The sequence below is a fragment of the Plectropomus leopardus genome, chromosome 17 (assembly GCF_026936395.1).
Source record: "Plectropomus leopardus strain MGB_pleo_1.0 chromosome 17, ASM2693639v1, whole genome shotgun sequence".
Taxonomy (NCBI): domain Eukaryota; kingdom Metazoa; phylum Chordata; class Actinopteri; order Perciformes; family Serranidae; genus Plectropomus; species Plectropomus leopardus.
Window position 1 is genome coordinate 20258436 of NC_142192.1, and position 20397 is coordinate 20278832.

Below are 20397 nucleotides of genomic sequence, written 5' to 3' on the forward strand. Positions count from 1 at the left end.
AAATGTCTATTGTAACATAAAACATTACTTTTTTTGTCCAGTGAAAAAAAATCTGATTATTTATGTCAAAAAACAACCCTTTTTAGAGTGGAACACATGGAAGACAATGAACATTTTATATTATCCTAAGAGTATCCATTTGGTTAACCAAAAGAAGCAGGAAATATCTGGCATTTCTGGCCAATTTTATCAGTGATTGTGTTTCTCAATCTGCATGTAAGATTCCACTGCTTGGATTCCCATAATGACGACTTTAAGAAAATTAATTTATTAAATTTGTTTCACAAAAAGTAAATGTTACCAATTATATTGAGATTTTACAATGTAACATCAGAAAATGATTTATGAACTACTCCCACTTCCCATGTCTGAGCATCTTTTACGTCCTTAGTTTAAATTTGGTCAATTTAATACTAATCAGTGCCTTAAGGCAGAAAATGGGGAGTTTTTTTGTCACATGGCAGAGTTGAGAGTTGATACCTGGCGGTGTTGGCAAGTTTTCTTGTCAATTTTTGCATCTCTATTATTGAATTGAGATTTTAGGTTATGTCAGAAAAAACAATCCATAAAATCCTACCCCCCAAGTCTTAGCATTTTTAAGACTTTTTAATACCAATTGAGGCCTTATATTTTTGATTAATTAAATTCAGCACCTTTTAAGACTTTACAAGGATCCTTGGAAACCCTGCACAAAGGAGATAACGGTGCACAATATCGTCACAAGCAAAAAATCAGTTATCCTTGTCTTCAACAGAGTTTATGAAAATTTTCACCCTACATGGAATATTTTAAAAGGTCAATTTTTTTTCTAGTGACCTAAAGCAGATGAAAGGCCAAAACGCACAAAAAGAGATACATTTTCAAATACACCTGTGCAGGAGTGGACAAGGCCTGGGTGTGTGCACATCGCTTATATGCGGTTACGTGTTTGTCCCTTTCCATTGATACCCCCATGTTTTTCCATCTCTGTGCATATTTGAGAGTCAGGCTGCATGTTGTGGAGTATCCGTAGCACATTTAGCAGAGTAAAGCGCATTGGCTCTCTATGAATGAGAGCGAACATCCGTCCAACTTATCTCTGAGTGCAGACTTGGGCTCTCTGCCTCATAATTACAGGTTCATACACACAACTCACGGACACACATTAAATAGCTTCTTTGTTGGTAGCTTAAGAATACCACTCATTTCCCAGCCCCCCTTTTTTCCATTTCTGAGTCCAGATCAAATGAAGGGAAACACAGTGTGAAAACTGGACTTCTCGTTTTTGCTGCGACTGCCAGGCTGTATTTGCATGGCCACTTAAGACTCTAAGAGAAGCCTCAGTTGCAACAGCAGGATACACTTCCTGTGATCATTTATCTAAATCTCAAGCCTCGACCATATTTCATTGCATCCTCTGCAGGGCACAAGCCTGGGTGCAGTAAAGCTTCCTATAGATGTGAACCAAATTTAGCACTGGAAAGTTCACGTTGGCCTGTGTTTGACTCCTGGATCTCCAGCTCCACCCCACTCTCCCTGCCCCCACATCCCTTCCTGTGATGAAATCTACTCCTCACGGTTAGTTTCGGAGCCCCTCCTCCACTCTCTTACCACCCACCACCACCGAAAAAGAAGCAATCTTTGAAGCGAGCCGCATCTCTGCCGGCCCTGTCGAACAATGAGATGCTCTCCGGCCGCTTTGTGCTGCGGGCCTCTCAATGCAAACACAGCTCTGAGAACTGCTTTTTCATTGTCTCATCTTCAAGGGGTAATAAATAAGAGGCTGGACAGCTAGACAAGCTGCTACAGGGCGGGAATAAGAATGCTGCTGTTAAAAAGGCTGGCTTTCAATCAAAGTCCATTCAAAGAATAGTTGGGGTTTTGTATTGACGCATGTTGTGCCTATTAATGAACATACAAAAGGAGCCATTTTCTTGATTTATGGGCGGCTACCATGGAGAATGCGCTGTGACCACAGGCAGGGGAGGCCATACGTTAACATGTGCATTTGTATATTTACCTCAAACTTTAAAAATCTGTTTGTTTGTTAAAAAGAAGTCAATTTACAGTACTGTGCAAAAGTCTTAGGCCACCATTAATTTGCTGTTTTAGCAAAGCTGTAATGACTATAAACACATTTATTTCTCAGTCTCTTTATGAAGATACAAAGTGCACAATGCATTAAACACCAAAAAAAAAAAAAATCAGAACAAAATTCTTTCTTCAGACTGAAGACAATATGACGTGAAACATGGAATTGTACAACCACAACAAAAGGTAGCTCAAACAATCAATATTGAGCTTTGGACATGTCTTGAATGCAGCCTGATGTAAATACACCAGAAGATTAGTATTGTAAATCTCATATTGTCTGCCCGAAATAGCTCAAGACATGCTAAGTGGAGAGGGAGTTCACTCAAAATCATTGCAACTTTAGCACATTGAAGCTGTTTTATTCTGAAATATTTGTGTCGATAATACTTTATGCGTATTTCCTGTATGTTCTGGTTGTATTTTAGTAAAGGGACCAGTGAGAAATAAATATGAATGATCATTGAAACCTTGTTAAAACAACAAAGTTTAAGGTGGCCTACGACTTTTGTACAGCACTATATTTCCCAAAAAAGAAAATGAGTTTGGATTCAGTCCCAACGATCTTTCCCCTGTTATCGAGCAGATCCTCCCGGCTCCGAGACACAAACAGGGTGCAGAAAAAGCCCTCGGTCTGCCCACAGGTGTGAGGCAAAGAAATCATATCAATAAACTACAGTAAGCTCTGTAATCAAGACAGCTCAGATCGCAGGTTGCTTATTGCTTTGGGGAGTAAATACCATAAGATGCACTTCCAAATTGAAGCCTTCCCCAATTAGTTTTGCTCAGATTTTTTTTTATTTTCCCCTCGCATGTTTTTACAGACTATTATCACTCATGTATCAACATCGTTTCGCTTTTGCCAGAGAGGAGATGAGAGTTCCTGACAACTGGAGAGTGAAACGGATTGATGGTGGGCTTGCACTAAGGCAGACTGAGCCTCTCATTAAACAGCTCCAGATGTGTGCCAGATGTCGGGGGGGTCTCTCCCATTAAAAAAAATCCCCTCACCATAAAAAACCCCACGCTCGATGTGATCGCAGTGGGTAACGGGCGTTGCTCGCAGCAGCTCGGGCACCTTTCCAAACTGGAGACAAACTGTAGATCATGTCGTAAACACTGTTTTCAGGCTATGTGTGGAATGTGCGGCAACATGTATGCTGAGGATTCTCCGAGCGCTACATGGGGAAAAGTGGGGGCGGGTGGTGAGGAGACTCCTGGCAATGTGAACTATGGTTGAACTGTAGGAGGGAGTGCATTGAAAGGTTGGAAACAGTGGGGGTAAAAAAAACTCCCAGCCCCCCTTCTTCAATCAGTCATACGGCCCCGACAATAGTCTCGTTTTCAGACATTCCTCCATGCATTGTCGATGACCAATAATCTTTTCCTTACTTTTTTTTCGTCCCACAAGCCTTGTTCTCATCACATTCAGCCCTCGGTGAATGAAGACACACCGCCTCTTGCAGACAGCGGATGAAAGGCATATTGTATTTTGTAAAGGCTTGGAACCTGTTAAAATAGAAATGCTGTTAAACCTTTAGGGTACACCATGAGATGTAGCCCTCGCTCTCCTCGCTTCTCTTGGCCGAGCGGCTGGCGAGTTAGATCCATTCATTTGCCAGCCACTTGAGTGCACATTGATTTTCAATCCAGAGGGTTAGCACATGGTGTAATGAGAGAAGTCTGCATTATTCATACTTTGCCAGGGCTAGAAACCGCGTGTGACCTAAATACCCTGCGATGGATTCTAAAATAACAACAGGAAAACACTGACAGACAGTCAGGCAGACACTGACTTGAAATGAGCAAGGTAGACAAAGGAAGGGGTAGGGAAAGAGGAGGGGATACATCTGGGGGAGAAGAAAAAAAAAGATGAATGTGTAGGTGTGTGAGTGTGCATTTGCCAAGTTTGAGAGCAAACTGACAGCTGAGTCTCTTTTAAGATGGGCTGCTGCGCAGACACATTGTATCAGTGTGTTATTAGAGCGGAACAAAGACGGCATTAAAGCAAACTGTGTGTACAATGTATGTCCGCACATTTATATCATGTAGCAGCTCTCAGGCCTGACTCACTGCTGCACAGATGGGTTTTATTACAGGGATATACAGACTAAGATTCCTCCTTCTGCAGCTGCATTATGGATACTGTCTGACACCGCTCCCTCAGCTCATGCATCACACTCTAAGAGTGTCTGTAGCTTTAAAGGTGACACCAAGCAATCTTTTACATATTATGTAAGATGTAACAGCAGATAAGAAGGTGACCTCCAGTTAGTCATCATCTTAAAGAAAACAACCATCACACTCAGAAAAAAAAAAAAATTCCACGAAGCACTAAAGGTATACTGAATTACATGGGTTTTTTTTCCAATATCAAACATTCATTTCTCAGTCCTTTTTTAAAACTCTTCACATGCCAGCGCAACAGAAGTCAAGATAGACTAATCTGTGGAACATATACAGCAGTAATCGTCAACTGGCTGCCCACGTAAGCTTTCCATGCAACCCACAGAACATTCATTCAGAAGATATAAAGAGAGAAAAAAATGCATTATTGTATTTAGAATATCTAGTATTATTTATAGATGGAAATAATTGTATGAGGAATGATTTACCAACATATGTGTGTTTGACCCGCATTAAGAAATCCATTTTTCCATTAGTTATTAGAAGTGAAGCGGCAGGTAAGATCATGTAAGATTACCAAGAACAATATCAAATGTCAAAATGTGACAAAACAGCTTCCTTAGGAAATTATTAATAACTCACAGAAAAACTGAATACAGTACAGTCCACCTTCGACCATCTCTTTGTCACTCTTTCTCTGTCACACACATACACGCTGCAGTACTTAGTCTGTGTCCTTCATGTCTCTGACATCAGTCCTGACACCTGTGCTATTAGAAAATCAGCATTCCCACACATATTTATCAATGAATTTTCGAAACATTTCCATTACTTCTTCATTATATTTTATCCGGTTTACACGTCTTTTTGCAAGTTAGATATTCCCACCGCCTACTTGCATCATGAGATACTACTGACATGTCAGCTGTCATGGAAAAGCAAAACTAGATTTTAAATTTGTAGAAATTGATCGAATTCCGCGAGACATGTTTTAGATGTTATTAATGACATATTTTGAACAATATTTAAAACAATTTAAATTCAAAACCACTCCAAAACATTATTAATTGCATTATTAATTACAAACCATTTCCAGGCCTAGAAAACATTTTTTCTAATTTCATAACTTTCCAGGAATTTTATGATCGTGGGGTCCCTGTATAATGTATGAAGTTTGTAAGTCAGGTCAGGTTCTGGTGGTTAATTAACTCATATTTTGCTGGTTGGGCAGTGCGGATTGTGTAAATGAAGTTGATCCACTGAGCAATTATCCAACCTGCAACTCAAACTCCATAAACTGTTGCGGGGGTAAAGAAAAAAAAACTCTTGAAGAGTTGCACCAGTGCTGCATTCATGGACCCATAAAGAGTATTTCACTGCTGTAAAGACTTCACAAAAAACTAGGCTGTGTATGCAGTAAAAAGAAGCAAATACTTACTGTATTCAATAGTCAAATTGGTTCAACATGACCAGAGAAAACAGAGCAAAAGGACACTTTTGCTCAAGAGGTAGAAAACCTACAACTACCAGAATGCATCGCGCCTTAATGGACGCTCTCGTCAGTGGATGACTTAATGCGGACTGGTCCAAATGAAACAATGAGGGCCGACGAGCTTGTAGTTAAACAGTAAGCTAAAACATGTTTCAGGTGTTCCAGTTTGAGAGCCAGAAAGAGGAGCTTTTAAATATGTATTTTCTAATCTTTGAGCTTGGGGGAGGTATTAAGTATTTTCAAGGCAAAAGATGAAGTCCAAGTGACGTCATGAGGCATTGGTGTTGACGTCCAAGTCAAGTTGCCGGCACTGCAGTAACATAATCTTGATATATTTTTTCAATCAGCGCTGCCTAGTTTTACTGTTTGATCGGATTTTGGTGCGAGTTTGAGAGAAACAGAGAAAAGTGAAGGTAATTCTACTGATCAGCTGTATACTCTTTGTCAGTGCTGCTGGGGGCACAGGTGGCGGAAAATGCGAAAGTACAGCCTGTAGTTTGAGCAACAACCCGACAGCCGATGATACTTGCTTTGTCCAATTCCTCTACTGACAATATAATTCCTGCAGAAATATTTCACACTGAAGACTTTCAGCTGCTCATCAAAATTCACACCTTTTGAATGAAAAATGTCCACAGTGAGGTCTGTGGGTTAAACAGAGTAACTGAAACATGTTTAAAACCAACAGGCATTGCTTGATATCACCGATGGTCTCACCACGTCTTTGTAATTAGGATGCACTGACCCTTTAAATTGAATTCTTTCTCTTACATCAGTACACATCTTTCCACGATGTGGCTTTACAACAAATACATTTCAAAGCAGCTGACAGGATGCTGTCTCTGCTGGAGGCCTCATGCTGCCATGTGGAATCAGGGAGGGGAGAGAAAGAAACATTTCCTGGGCGATGGGGCAGGGATGTTTCCGAAGCATCTCTGCATAAATTGAGGAACAGGTCGACATTCCCCTGTCAGATGAAGACTTTGATAATCTGTTGGGGTCGTGAGCAGGTAGGACACTGACAGGTTGGAAGTACAGGTATCCCCTCCCCCCGAACCCCTCAAGGCCAGACTGGCAGAGAGTATGGGGAGGGGATACACCAGATGGGGAGAAGCTGGAAGTGTGTGAATGACAGGATGTATTAACCAGCTCGCCGATATGCTTGTGTGAAGCTTTTCCTGGACTGTTTTAGAATTGGCTAATGAGACTATGCTTTGTTAGGGTTTCATTTTGCTTAACGGACCGATCATTTGATTTAAACTGGCTTAACAGACCTTTTATAAAAATCTGCCACTAGCAGGGGTCAGCCTTTATTTGTACATTAGAAACTGATAACAAGCACCAAACTTTACATTGTTATTGGCCAGGTGTGTGGATGTAAGAAGACGTGATTTTAAATAAAAAATTTCACTTTTCACACTACTACTTCTGTCCTTTAAAGTTTGTGCAGCTGAATGGAGCACTATGAAAAGTCTGTCCAAAAGTCTGTCAAAAGTGCACACTTAACCCCATTTGTATGAGTTAATTTTGGAGTTAGATTGTGGAGGCAGCGTGATGTGGCCAATTTTTTTCATTATATGTTTTTTTGGAAATTTGAGCACCACAAGCCGAGTGCCATCTAATTCTATTATATTGGAAAGAAGGCAGACATCTCTACAGCCAACTCTGCAACTCACACCAAAACAATCTAAATTAATAAAGAGCGCTACAGGTAAGAGGGAAGATATGTTTTTTGATTTGGGGGTGAATCGACACCCAATCCAGCCTGGAAGTAGGTTTGACACCAGACACACAACAGAGAAGACAATGTCAGAAAACTTAGGTTTTCTGGTTGTTTGTTTTCCGTTTTATAACCCTGTGTCCCTTTGTATCATTCTGTGTCCCCTATTGAAACTGGGAGGCTTTTGTGGGTCCCTGAACATAGTAGCTCTCCATCATCTCCTTTTTTTTCCTCAGCAGCAGTTTGTGACAGGCAGAGCTGTTAATTGATCTGCCAATTCCTCCAGAGCTGATCAGATAAGATCAATGGATGAAAGGAGCAGCTGCTGCGAGTGAATGCAAACTTTTAGAGCCAGCACAATGAATCAAGTTTCGCTTTCAATGTGCTTGACTTTCTGCTGCTGCATCTGTGCCCAGAGTACGCTCTGCGTTCCTTGAGTTGCAATACATAACCAAACAGTGTATATATTTCAACAGCGCTCCTAATGAACAGTCGAGCCCCCCCCCCAAAAAAAATCCATTTGTGGCTTCAGCTTTTTTTATTTTTTATTACCAATAAATTAATGTGTGAGAAACCCTGGGTTATTGCTATATAAGAAACATGTTTCCTCATTATTATAGCACATCATTATGTAACTATGTACTTTGCATTTAATCATTTATTAAATGTTTTTCATACTGTCAGATTTTTATTTTCAAACCTTCCAGGCAGCCTTTACTTTCCATTCTCTTTCGTAAAACATAAATATATATGCAGACACTTGAAAGTTGCTTGACTTGCTCACACTATCAAAGTGTTTTGAATGACCTCAATGAAATGAATAGAAGCAAATGGCTGCCTTGAATATTGAAAAACAAATTCAAATGCAGCAGTGGGTTGGTATAATAAATAGCTGTAATTTATGCAAGTAAAACATACAAAATGACTCCTTTATAGGAATACTTACTTGTAATGTCCCTTTAAAGGAGGACTGAATATCAAAGTTTTAGAGGCTTTTGGAAAGAGAATGTTTCAAAACAATAATGCTTTATTATAATATTTCCATTGTCTGTCTTTCTTTTTATCTTCCTCATACATACACATGCACACACACTCCTCAGTGATGTTGACTGGGCCACTGGAGTTCCCAGGAGGTATGTGGTGTTTGCAGTAGAGTTCATTTTCCTTTGCAAATCTCCCTGTGGAGATAGAAGGCAGCAGGCAGGGCGAACCGGACCGCTGACCCAACAACAGCAAGTGTTTGAGTGTGTCCCCGGGGGACGCCGCGACGGCCCACATCATTTGTGTGAATCCACAAACCCCACTCAACAGCGGTGCTCATTACCTTACTGTTTGTTTCATCTGATTTTTTTTCTTGGTGTCCAAAGTTCAGACGTGTTCAGACACATCTGTATCAGACAGCCTCACATTTATTCGTTCTCTAATGTTGTGAACAATACAGCCTCTGCTTCACACACACCAAAGGATGATCAAGCGAAGACAGCCTCTGTAGTCTTTTTATCTACTTTTTGTTATTGTATTTTTTTTATGTTGATGGTGCTGAATATTTCATGTCTGCACTTTGTCCTGCCCCAGTCAGCAGGGCAAGATCACAGTAATGTATTGATATTCACTTCATCTTGCTTTCAACTGCACGAACTCACTTCTTACAATGACAGGCTATTTTTAAAAACAAATGTTATAGTACTACTATAGGCAATATGAAGACACAAACAGATGCCCCTCTGATGCAAGTTAGAGGTCTTACTTGGTGATTCCTACACTCAAGGTTTCGATCCAAAATTTAATCACAAAATAAATCAAAAGATGATTACCGGTGAAGTTGAATAAGGTAAAATTAAGATCAGATTTCTGTTTTTCTTCTCTTGCTGTACAGTTTTTCCTCTTCAGGCCTCTGTAAATGATTCTGAAAAAACAGTCTGTGGGAAAATCACTTTTTGATTGAGCTGCTCTCAACTTATGCCAACCATACACTAGAAGACTTTTAAAACTGACTGAAAAGACCTTTAGGTTTTAGTCGCACATTATAAGATTTTGCAAAGACTGGGGATCTTGCAGGGTCACTTTTTGTAAGACTACAACTAGATTTCTTTTGAGATTATTTCCATCTTGTTGCTGGTGGAAAAATGTACGCCAAACTTCCTTTCAGAAATACAGCACATTAACAATTTCTCATGTATCTGCAAAAACACACAACTTTAGAAACCCAAGAGAAAATGTGCCATCTGTTGACGGTATTGTTGTCAGTATGGCATCAGTGTAATCAATATAGATAAACTGTATTTGTGTACAAACTTTACATTTATATTTTGTTAGTTAGCTGTGCTCTTATAGTGGAGGGAGGCTGTGGGAACAAGCAAACTTTTTTAAATATTAAGAGTTAAAATAAGTGCTGGTAGGAAGATTAAATACACGCTGACATAAACGCAGACCCTCTACATCAGATTCTCCTCCTTTTTCCACAGTCCAAGAGAGCCGAGACTTGTTCACGTTCTCGCACCTCCCTGGAGTCCCCTCCATGTGTACTGTCCTCCCGGTTTGCTGCTTTCTGTTTGGTGCATGCACATTTTCATGTGATTTAAAAAAGATATACTGAAAAAAGGACCACACACTTTCCACAATCCATATAAACATACCACAATAATGGCACTTTGGATCTATTTAGCACTCATTTCAGAACACATCTTCTTATAAGTACATGTACATGTAGCCTGTAGCCTTTGATAGAGAGTAGTTTAAAGGGACAGATCACCCTAAATTAAAAATACATATTTTTCCTCTTACCTGTATTACTATTTATCAGTCTAAATTGTTTTGGTGTGAGTCGCAGAGTGCTGGAGATATCGGCCTTAGAGATGTTTGACTTCTCTCCAATATAATAAAAATAAATGGCACTTTTGCTTGTGCTGCTCAAAGCGCCAAAAAATACATTTGAAATATACAACAGCAATGACTCTTTGCAGAAATTATCACCCGGTTACTCAAGATACTCCACAGAGCTATTTTATGTTTATCAAACTACACCTGTCACAGCTTTATGGCGCAGAAGGAAGCATGCGTTTACTGCTAACTCACATAGCAGCACTGAGCTACCCAACGTTACAGCTCAGCCAAGGAGGATGCCATTGATGTTCACATCTCGCACTGTCACAAGCACCAGCCTCAAGTCCATAAGTATTTCACACTTTCAAAATACAAAAAAAAGAACTTACTGTATTAAGTAAATAAGAACAGGATTTATGTTAAAAAGAGAGGCTCGGAGCTACAGGAGACAAGTATGAGCATGTATTTTTTCTGGATTTATCAATGCAGTGTGTTGTGTCAATCACTAATGAATGCAAAAGATCAGAAAACAGTGAAGCTTCTTTCTGAAGTAGGACAACCAAAAGTTTGAAATAATTTCTCTATAAATCTGTTTCAAATTAAGGCCTGGTTCTCTCCGCAAATTAAGCAAATGAAGGCTAAACTACGAATGAAGTATTAACACTTTAAAGTATGAATATCTAACTTTTAAGTCAATAGTAAAGCCTTAAAGCTTTTGCCATAATGGATGAGAAAAGCTTTGACTGACAGAAATAGAAACATGATGAAGAGATTTGGTATTTGCCTTGTGTCTAATTTCTCAAATGATGCTGTTTATCAACAGGAATATAAACTCTGCTCAACAAAAACAACAAATATTGAAACTGACTGTCTGTGTTGTGTCTATTTACACTTCAGAGTTCAGCAGCACACAGAGATGCACACCTGAGCTCCTCACTGGGAGAAGAATCCCCCCTGGGTGAACCCGCCTGCTGGTTTTCATGTCAGAGCAGATTTTGAGGTGGTGGAGGGAGAGGAGGGGGAGAGGAAAGGGAGTAAATATGTGGAGCTGAGAGTTGAAAACAGCAGAGCTCAGGCTTAGGCAACACAAACCAGAGTGTGTCAAAATATTGCTACAGTAGTGGGAGACATCAGGGGCCACTTCCAGTGAGGAAACAATCCAGGAGCCAAGCAACTGTCTGGATTACTCACTGCCATCTGAGATTCATATCATCATGTTCTGTCTGATTAACGTCACAGCCGAACAGTGCAGCAAAGTCCTTATTTTAAAGTAGATCAATAGTAAGTATGTTTTTTAAAATACTGAAATACCAGCATGCAACATGTACCGGGCAAATCCACAGTTTAGGATTACGTTCCATGTAAAGGTGTAACAGGTTGTTACATTTCCGGTACTGCAAAAAGTAGAAATGCCAGAGAAATTGACTTACATTTAAATTTATTTTTTTTAAATCGTTTGTTATTTTAATGCATTTAATTATTAAAACTAACATAAACTATTTTTTTTTAAACTTTGGACAATGATGGAGTGACCTATCTTCTGGGGCAGAAGCATATAAAACAAAAACAGCACATTATAATAAATAAAATGTTATACTGTTGTTTTAAATAAACACAAACAAAAGAAACTGACATTCTGTTTCTGACATGACAGAGAAATGTCCTTGTTTTTTAATTCTTAAATACAGTTAAACTAAACTGTGTTTTTTGGGGAGGGGGTTGTACAAAGAAGGAATTACTGTCTGGCTTTTTTTCTTTTGTTATTTTTTTTTAATCTTTACCTTACTTTTCTCTTTTTTTCTGCTAAATTTCGGGTTATTTTCTTGTGACTTAAAACTTCTACATGTTTTTTAAAGAAATCACACCCATCTGCTCAGGTTTAAAGGGTAAAGTACGTTTATAAAGCCTGCATTTTCCACTACTGAGTAGGGTCTTATATCTGCAGTTATATATGTATCAATGCTGCAACGGTTTATTTTTTCCTGTTGAATCTGTTGGGAATGGTTGCAGGGATAACCTTAGTTTGTAGCTTGTGTTGCTCCTTGTTTTCATCTAGTTCCACTGATTGACACACCGGGGTTAGTCTGCATTATTGCGCTGACATGTTGGGTTATTCCCACTGATCATGTAACCTTCTGTCAGCTGATGCAACATACCGTTTTGTTTGTTTTTTTATCCACCTCTCCCTTGCCATCGCTGTCAAGTATAATGTTTTGGTTTGGGGTTGAGAGGGACAACAGCATTCACTCTGTTATGTCTTGTGGGCTGCCGTGTTAAGCGCAGTGGTACTGACACTCTGTAGTCTCATTTAGCCACTTGTTAGCAACTGCCTTTTTTAAGACACATGAAAGCTTTAAAGTTCAGGAGTGGGGTATTTACTGACGTATTTTGTCATAGAACAAAACGTCAAAGTCTTGTGTTGACCACAGACCTAATTACCGAAAAGCCATTGAAAAAGCCCATTGACTCTGGGACGAGAAAACAGGAGGTGCTGAAATGCAACTTGTTTCCAGGTTTTGGGACTAATTACTGGGGTTAAGTTAGGGAACAATTTGCTCATAACATTATGTCAGTCAAAGTTTGTCACAATCACCAGTTACCTGCATGAAATCAGAGGCTACATGACCATTCACCTCTACAATGTCCACATCCTTCCTTTCTAACTTTATACATAAAGTGCACAACACTTCCTTTATTGGCAGTTACTGTTGCACTAAACTGAATCATTCACAAAATTTGTATCAATATAACAACATCCCAGTATTTTCCCATATGATAGTGAACAAAAAAATAGGTTATTTTAACCTGCATACAGTGAGAACAGAACCTATACCATTGTTTTTCAGGGAAATACATTCTTGGTACCTTGAAAGCAGTTCAAGGAAAAGCTTGAGAGGCTTTCCAATTGAGAGACAACTTCGGATAGGCATGTACAACCATTCTCAGTGGAGCAGAAGGAGTACTCACCAACAGGCGAGGGTGTGCTGCCGCTGCTGGACGGCTGCTGGATCTGCAGCCTCTGCGGTGACGGCGGCGGCAGCTGTGGCAGGGAGCTGATGATTGAGGGGAACAGGAAAGGATACACCCCAGGTGTGTAGCGCCTCATCTGGACCAGCGGAGGACTGCTGCGGGGCTGGGCGCGGCTGGCGGTCTTCATCACAGCGATGGGCGAAGGGTGCGCTGAGCACTGAGCAAGATGAGGCTTGGCGAAGCCGGAAGGCCATCGGGTGAACCCTGGCTGCGGTTAATGTGTCTGGAGCAGGTGTGGTACCACCTCAGCACTCCAGAGATGCATGGTGGCGGAGTTTAGTGTCAGCCAGGTGGACTCAGAGACCTCTTCCACTAACACTGTAAAACAGACACACAAACTATGAGTTAGTTTTATCTCTCTGCTCTTCCAACAATAGATGATGAATGATAGTGTGTAGTCTCATGAATAAAAACAAGTGGGAGCACTGTCAATTTGTATTTGTCTAGTGCTCTATCTATTCTTGCCTCTTCTGTAGGTTTCTACCTCGCCGTCTTCTACAAATACACTCTGGGGAGTCCTCGCACCTGTCCTCGAAAGTCTAGATCAGACTCTAATTGGCTCATTTGAAACCTGGCTGTTTATCATCATCATCCCAACATTTGATTGTCTTACTTCTTGTTTTTATGGCTTTCACTGGGCGTCCAAAATTCAACAGTATTACATCACTTAAATCCTAAAGCCTAAATGACTCTAAATTGTCAGTGTAAGTTGAGCCTTTTTTTCACCAAGCAGTATGCTTCAGTTCAGTTTATTAAACATTAGAACGGCTCTTATTGTGTTTCCATTGTCAAAAACTTGAGGACATTACCAATAGAACCATTCCATTCAGCCCCTTTTTTCGTCCCCTCTCTGTTGACATACCCAGCACACTGATCAGATGCTAAAATGTGGAGCTAGAGGCACTGCAGTCCACTGATTATTCAAGAGAGGATCGGCACTCTTGCACGACAAGGACTCAGTGAACAAACCAACCATTTTTCCATATCCCATTGATTGTGACCGAGACCCTAAATGCTACAGCCGGTTCTTCTTCGTACTGAAAGTGTTGCCAGACCAAAAGTGTCAGTGCGTGCCATAGGCTATATAGATGGCTGCCTGGGGTGCCATCTCAAGGGAAGTGCCAAAACTGTGCCCAGAAAAAAAAGTAAAGGTGAGTCATCACAGTCTAAACAGCGTGCGATGCATGAGAGTATCTTGGTGCATAGGCCATTTTCAAAGCAGACATTTTCTATCTTATATATATGATAAAAAATAGTATGCTATACTGGAAGCTGCTGGCAGGAATGCCTAAGTGTGTCCTTGTGTAAATGTACAAAACCAACAAACAGCACATACAAATACTTGACCTTGCTGCAAAGACGGACAACTTGTTGATCGAGCAAGAAAAAAAACTTCACTCTGTACAGTAGCACCTCAAGCCTGGTTCAGTAGCTGAAACTGACAATTCCCAGGTTTCAAGGATTCCCCAAGACATTTCCAGCAGAGACACTGCCCTCATAAATCAGCTGCAATTCACCTCCAGCATCCACCTCAACTCTCCTCACATGCTCGGGGTACCAATGAAGATGAGCGGGGTGGAGCTGAGGTGTGATCAGTCCTCACTGCTGAATTCTGTTTAACACAGTTATAAACTGCTACGGGATAATGGTGCTCATAAGGCTCTAATCTGCAGTCAGGGGGCCATTAAAGTGATCTGTAACCACACTTTGTAATTAACGACCACCAGATAGTGTCTTGCCGCTGTGCTGGATGCCACTGAGGAAGGTAGAGACAGAGGAGAGGTGAGAGTAGAGATAAGGACAGAGACAAGGTGGTAAAATATGATCTGTGTGTGGGTGTCATGTGACTGGAATGAGATGAGATCTGTTGACCCTCAGATCTCTGAGTCAGACCAGCTTCTTCTCACTCTAAACTTAACAAATCCGTCCACCACGTCAGTGCTTTCAGTGTACAAGCGTGATGCCTGGATGAGTGGGATGTGAGAAACCAAGAAAGATTCTTAAAATAATACCTGCACACTATGAGGGTGCAAGTATTATTTTAGGAAAAACCCTGACCACCCACACAAAGAGCCTGTTGACACCTGGTAGTAACGTGTGTCCTGGGTGATTTGATTACAAGTGGACAGCTCTAAGTCTGTCTGTTCACACTGGGTATAAGAATGATGAGACTGGATCTCGGATCTCACTTTCACTGTTCGTTTCTAGGATTTTAAGATAATTCTCAGATTTCAGGACATTTCAAGGATTTTAGAACATTTCTAGGATTTTAGGACATTTCGTGGATGTATGACATTTGTAGGATTTCAGGACATCTTTTAGGATATTAGGGGCTTAGGTGTGAGGGACCCTCCACTGACAAGCTCTAATCTGATGCAGTTTTATGCACTCTGGCAACTTAAATATACTAAAAGTACAAGAAGAATTCCCACTGTGAATAACTTTGTTTTTATTGTGAATTAGAAAATGGTTTGGGAGCCACTCTGCACTCTGTCAGATGCAAGTTGAGTATCACTGCCACGATGCCTTGAAAAAGCAACTGATTTGTGTCCAAGGCCACATTCCTAAGGTTTACAATAACTTTTTCCATGCATGCTGCATTTTTTCCTAATATGAAGAGTTAAAGGGAGCTTTGAGGTCTGCAGTTAAAGGATTCTGTTCCCCTGACTATTCTGACTATATCCAGCTCTGTCTGTAATGTGTGAAGTGGAAACGTCAGGTGTAAACAGCTTATGAAAGGAAGGAAAATCATCCTTAATAACGACTCTCTCTTCATTTTTAAATGGTGCATTTCTGATCCTTTCTTCTGCACTGACAGCACTGTACGGACATTTCTGAAGGCAAAACTTTCAAGACTGAGGTTTCCTCTGAGTGAGAGCAGAAGTTGCTGGATGTGTGTGTGTGCCTTTTCTGTCCCTCTTGATTAAACTATTACAGTAATCAGTAATGTGTGCATGACAGCAGGGAACCCCAGGGGAGAGAAGACTGCTGGAGCCAAACAAGCAGCAGCTCTCCTCCTACTGGAAGCTGCAGCATCTCCTATCTCCCACTGCTTCAACCTGTTATTGAGACGCCAAACACCCCAGCCCGCGACCCTTAACCCTGAACGACTCATTGAATTAACTCCTGAGCGACTGTTGTGTTGGTACAGCTGGAGTTCTTGCTGTCCTTAAATCGTAGAAACATACAAATATCGCAGAAACAAACCAAAATCCTAGAAACAAACTAAAATCATAGAAATGTCCAAAAATCACAAAAATGAACTAAAGACCTAGAAATGTCCTGAAATCCTAGAAATGTCCTTACATTTCTAAAATTGATTAGATAGACTGAACTCATAATCAGATAAAATGGGGATGTAAAGAGACGGCAAAATAATGGATGGCTTTTTAAGATGTTCTGGATAAAAGCACCAACTCATTGAGATGGAGTAGGGAAAAGCACTAACAGTTTTTGTTGTGCTTCTTATATACTTTAAGTGCAATCATGGCAATGCTTCTCAGCTCTCAACAAGAAAGCAGCCTCTCTAGTCCAAAAACACACTGTTCAATTTTACTGAAATTATTCCTGATTGCTGCAGAAACTAGCGAGTGCCTTTTTTTGCAGAGATGAGCCACTTAGACATAAGTAATCTGTTTCTGGCTTGCTTATCAATCTTGAGTGTTATTGCTCCAGGAGAATCAATTATTTAGTTCAAATTTACTAAATTATCCAACTGACAGACAGCGAGTGGGATGAATTATTATAACTTAATGGTTCAGATACCTGGCTCCAGATTTAGACTTCATAAGAAGGCATTTTTAACTTTATCACAACACTTGTGGAATGGTAAGCAGTGTTGCTCTAATGATTTGACATGTTAAAGAGAATGGAGGTGGAGCGTATCACTACATACAGAGGAGGAAGAGGTGTTCCTCTGGGAAAACTGTGAGATGTTTATACAGCAACATGAGTTTCTACAGAGGTGTTATTCACACAGTAGTTACTGTGTCTTCTGCAGATGCATCTTTGGTCCAAACAATCTCCTTTAAGAAAACTTTCTCCCTTCATTGTAGTGAGAAACGAATGCAAGAATAATTCATGAGGCTTAATTTAGAAATGCAGCTCCTGCTGCCATAGCGGATAGAAACCTGATAACGGCGCAGCCACTGAGCACAAGCTGAATAAAAACAGAATACATTAAAAACAGCGAGTTAAGTGCATGTAAAAATGACAATTTGGTGGAGCCACTCACATGCACTACTGCAGTACACTGAAGAGGGTTTATTCTTTTACTCCAGCCCCAGCTGGGCTTGGACTCTCTGTTTAGCAGCGGGAGGTAAAACTACTGTACAGTGAAATATGGGGCACAATGATGTGATCATGATGAAGATTACGCGTTTTCTATGTAAAGTATTAAAACTGAATAGACTTCAATCGTTCTAATGCGATAGCATGCATCAATGCATGAAAACAATCCATACATACAATATACTCACATACATTTCTACTTAATAAATACATGGCATTGCAGCAACCTAAATACTGTACCCACATTGTGCAGAATTATGCTCTACACATTGTTACACACACATTATTTAAGGCTGTTCATGAAGGATATCATCTGTTAGTGGTTAGGGAGATCCAGACCCTTTGCTATGGGCAGGACGATAAAGGACGCAGAACCATAAAGGAGTTTAGTAAGTCAAAATGGAAACAGGCTTGATGCGGAGCGCCTGCATGTTTAAATTAAAACATCCATATTTTGTGCTAGTGTATCGATAATGCCTAGCAACATATTGAACCATCTACATTTTGTCCCACCCTCAATCTTTAAATTTGTCTCTTTGTGTTTATCTCTGTCCTTTGTTTTTCTCTCGTCTTCTTCCTCTGGTGTCTCTCTTACTGCTCATCTTAGCAGCTCTCTCTCTCTCTCCCTGTGATAGATGGAGGCTCCTCCGATGCCGACCCCTGGCATCTGGATCACAGCCATAATGACCGGGCCAAGTGGTGCTAACATGCCTCAGAGAAAGGTCAATAGACCTGAATGGCAATACAGGTATCGACAGTGTCATCCATCAGAGGCTGGAGGGGCTCGACAACGGCATGACAACAATTGATTGTACATCAGTCACTCCGGGATCAATTGCAAAATCATTTCTGCATCATTTCCAGGTGCAGGGAAATCAAAGTGAGCAGCCTCTGCACCCTAAAGGGACAAGATATATGACAGGCTCTCACCTAATCAGACAAACTGCACAAACACATTACCTTCATTATACATACAGGAGCTGCGAAGGGTTTTTTCCCCTCCTCGATGTGCATTATTCATTATGCTACATGAAGGGAACTTCTACAGTGTGGCAGACATGCGGGGGAGCTGAGTGTTTCATGTTGAGCATGGAGCTGCTCCAGCTGGGAGTCTTGGGACCCCATTCTGAGTATCAGGTGTGATGGAGACAGTGCAGTACAACTCGATTCACTAATTCACATGCACCCGTGGTCACACACAGGCACAAGCACAAAGACGAGCACACATGAAACGCTTCACACGCATCTACCAGCACTGCCAAAAATATCAGGAACATTGTATGTACTCGTTATCTTGTACTGTACTGTACTATATGGCTTCCTTTGAATAATCCCTTTACACACAGGGAGTTTGATAGATTTTAGGCTTGTTTGGAAGGAACTTAAGGTAAAGCAGGTTGGTACAATAATCAACATTTGCTAGAGAAAGAGAAAATTACAATCACCTTTGATCACATCGGTGGGACAGAGACGGAGTTCAATGTTTTGTACATGCATGTACTTTCTACTTTTTTATAAAAGAACTGAATATTTTCTCATGCTGTTGTTTATTTTTGTACTGATGGTTCAGTTGGCAGAGTTAAATGCCAACCCAAGTCTTAGAGTTGCTACAACTGTGAGTCATGAGACTTTTACTTCTAGAAACAGAGGTGCCTCGCTCCTACCACTTCACAATTCTACTTGGACACACAGAACAGATATTCTGGAGTTCACGTTTTCCCTGGAAATATTTGGCAGCACACTAGTTGCTGTGTATCAGCTGTAGCATGCTAGGTGGCTTAGCTTGGTTAGCCAAGCTCAGTGAACAAAGAGTCTAAACATATAACAATGCTGTTCAACTGAAGCTGAGTTTTATCTGTGAAAAAACACTTCAAACATGAAATTTTCGACGGTATCACCCGAAGGAAAATTGGTTGGTTAGTTAGGTAATAAATGTCTCTTTTTTGTTAAATTAATTTAAAAATACAGATTTCCTGTATTGTTTTTTGTTTCCCCTGCTGTACCAAAAGTAAGTACACCCCTGTTCAATGGCATATCTTATGGAAATGAGCAGAAACTAACCACTGATTTAACATTAAAGTTATGCAGCAGCATAAGAAATTATGTGAAGTGAATAGAGCTGAGCAAAGGCTTAAAAATAATATCACAATATTTTTAAGCTTTGTATATCATGATACATGATATACGTATCTCAATATTTTAAAATCTCCTATTACTGTAAAATACTAAAATACAAAATGATTCAATGAAGTTAAGTTACAAATAAACTAGCTACTGCCATAAAATAAAGTTACATAAACTACTGTTATAATAAAGTATAATAAAATACAATCAGAATGTTAAATAAAGTAAAACATAAAGTTAAATAAACTATTGTTAGAATTAAATGAATCAAAACGGGACCCATGGGGCTTTTATTTTGAGCCAGAGGTGTTAATGTTTTTGCTGTGGACTTGAAGCTTTCGGTCAACAGTTGGATGTTAGCTTTAGCAGGAAGTTAAACTGTACCCTCGATATGAGGATTCATCCACTGCGAGCTGGAAACAAACTAACAGCTCTCCAGTTCATAGACTGCAAAGATTTCTAAATCGCACTGGTGCTCCGTGATCGCAAAATGTGACTACATAGTCATGGTCTTGAGCTCGGCAAAAGCCCTGCTTTGTGTGTGTGTCTGTGAGCTGCAGAGAGCTGTAGTGAAAGAGAAGGAAAAACTAAATGCCAAAGCCAGTCTCATGCCATCGGCTAAAAAAACAACAATAGTGTCGGGGTCTTGAGCTGAATCCCCACGTTCTGTATCATTTTCCAGCTCCTCGATGTTTGTTTCTTTTGGTGCCGTGCATTATGT

The 20397-nt window shown here is 40.3% G+C and overlaps 1 protein-coding gene across 2 annotated transcripts in view; it reads right to left on the reverse strand.

Annotated features, from left to right (window-relative positions):
* Positions 1–20397, reverse strand: part of LOC121957629 (retinoic acid receptor beta-like) — a 195594-nt gene that overhangs the window by 115237 nt on the left and 59960 nt on the right. For both annotated transcript variants that reach the window (XM_088090241.1, XM_088090243.1), the window contains exon 2: positions 13200–13580. In XM_088090241.1, coding sequence (XP_087946367.1) covers positions 13200–13389 — 190 coding nt within the window. In that variant the 5' untranslated portion in view covers positions 13390–13580. The remainder of the gene's footprint in view (positions 1–13199; positions 13581–20397) is intronic.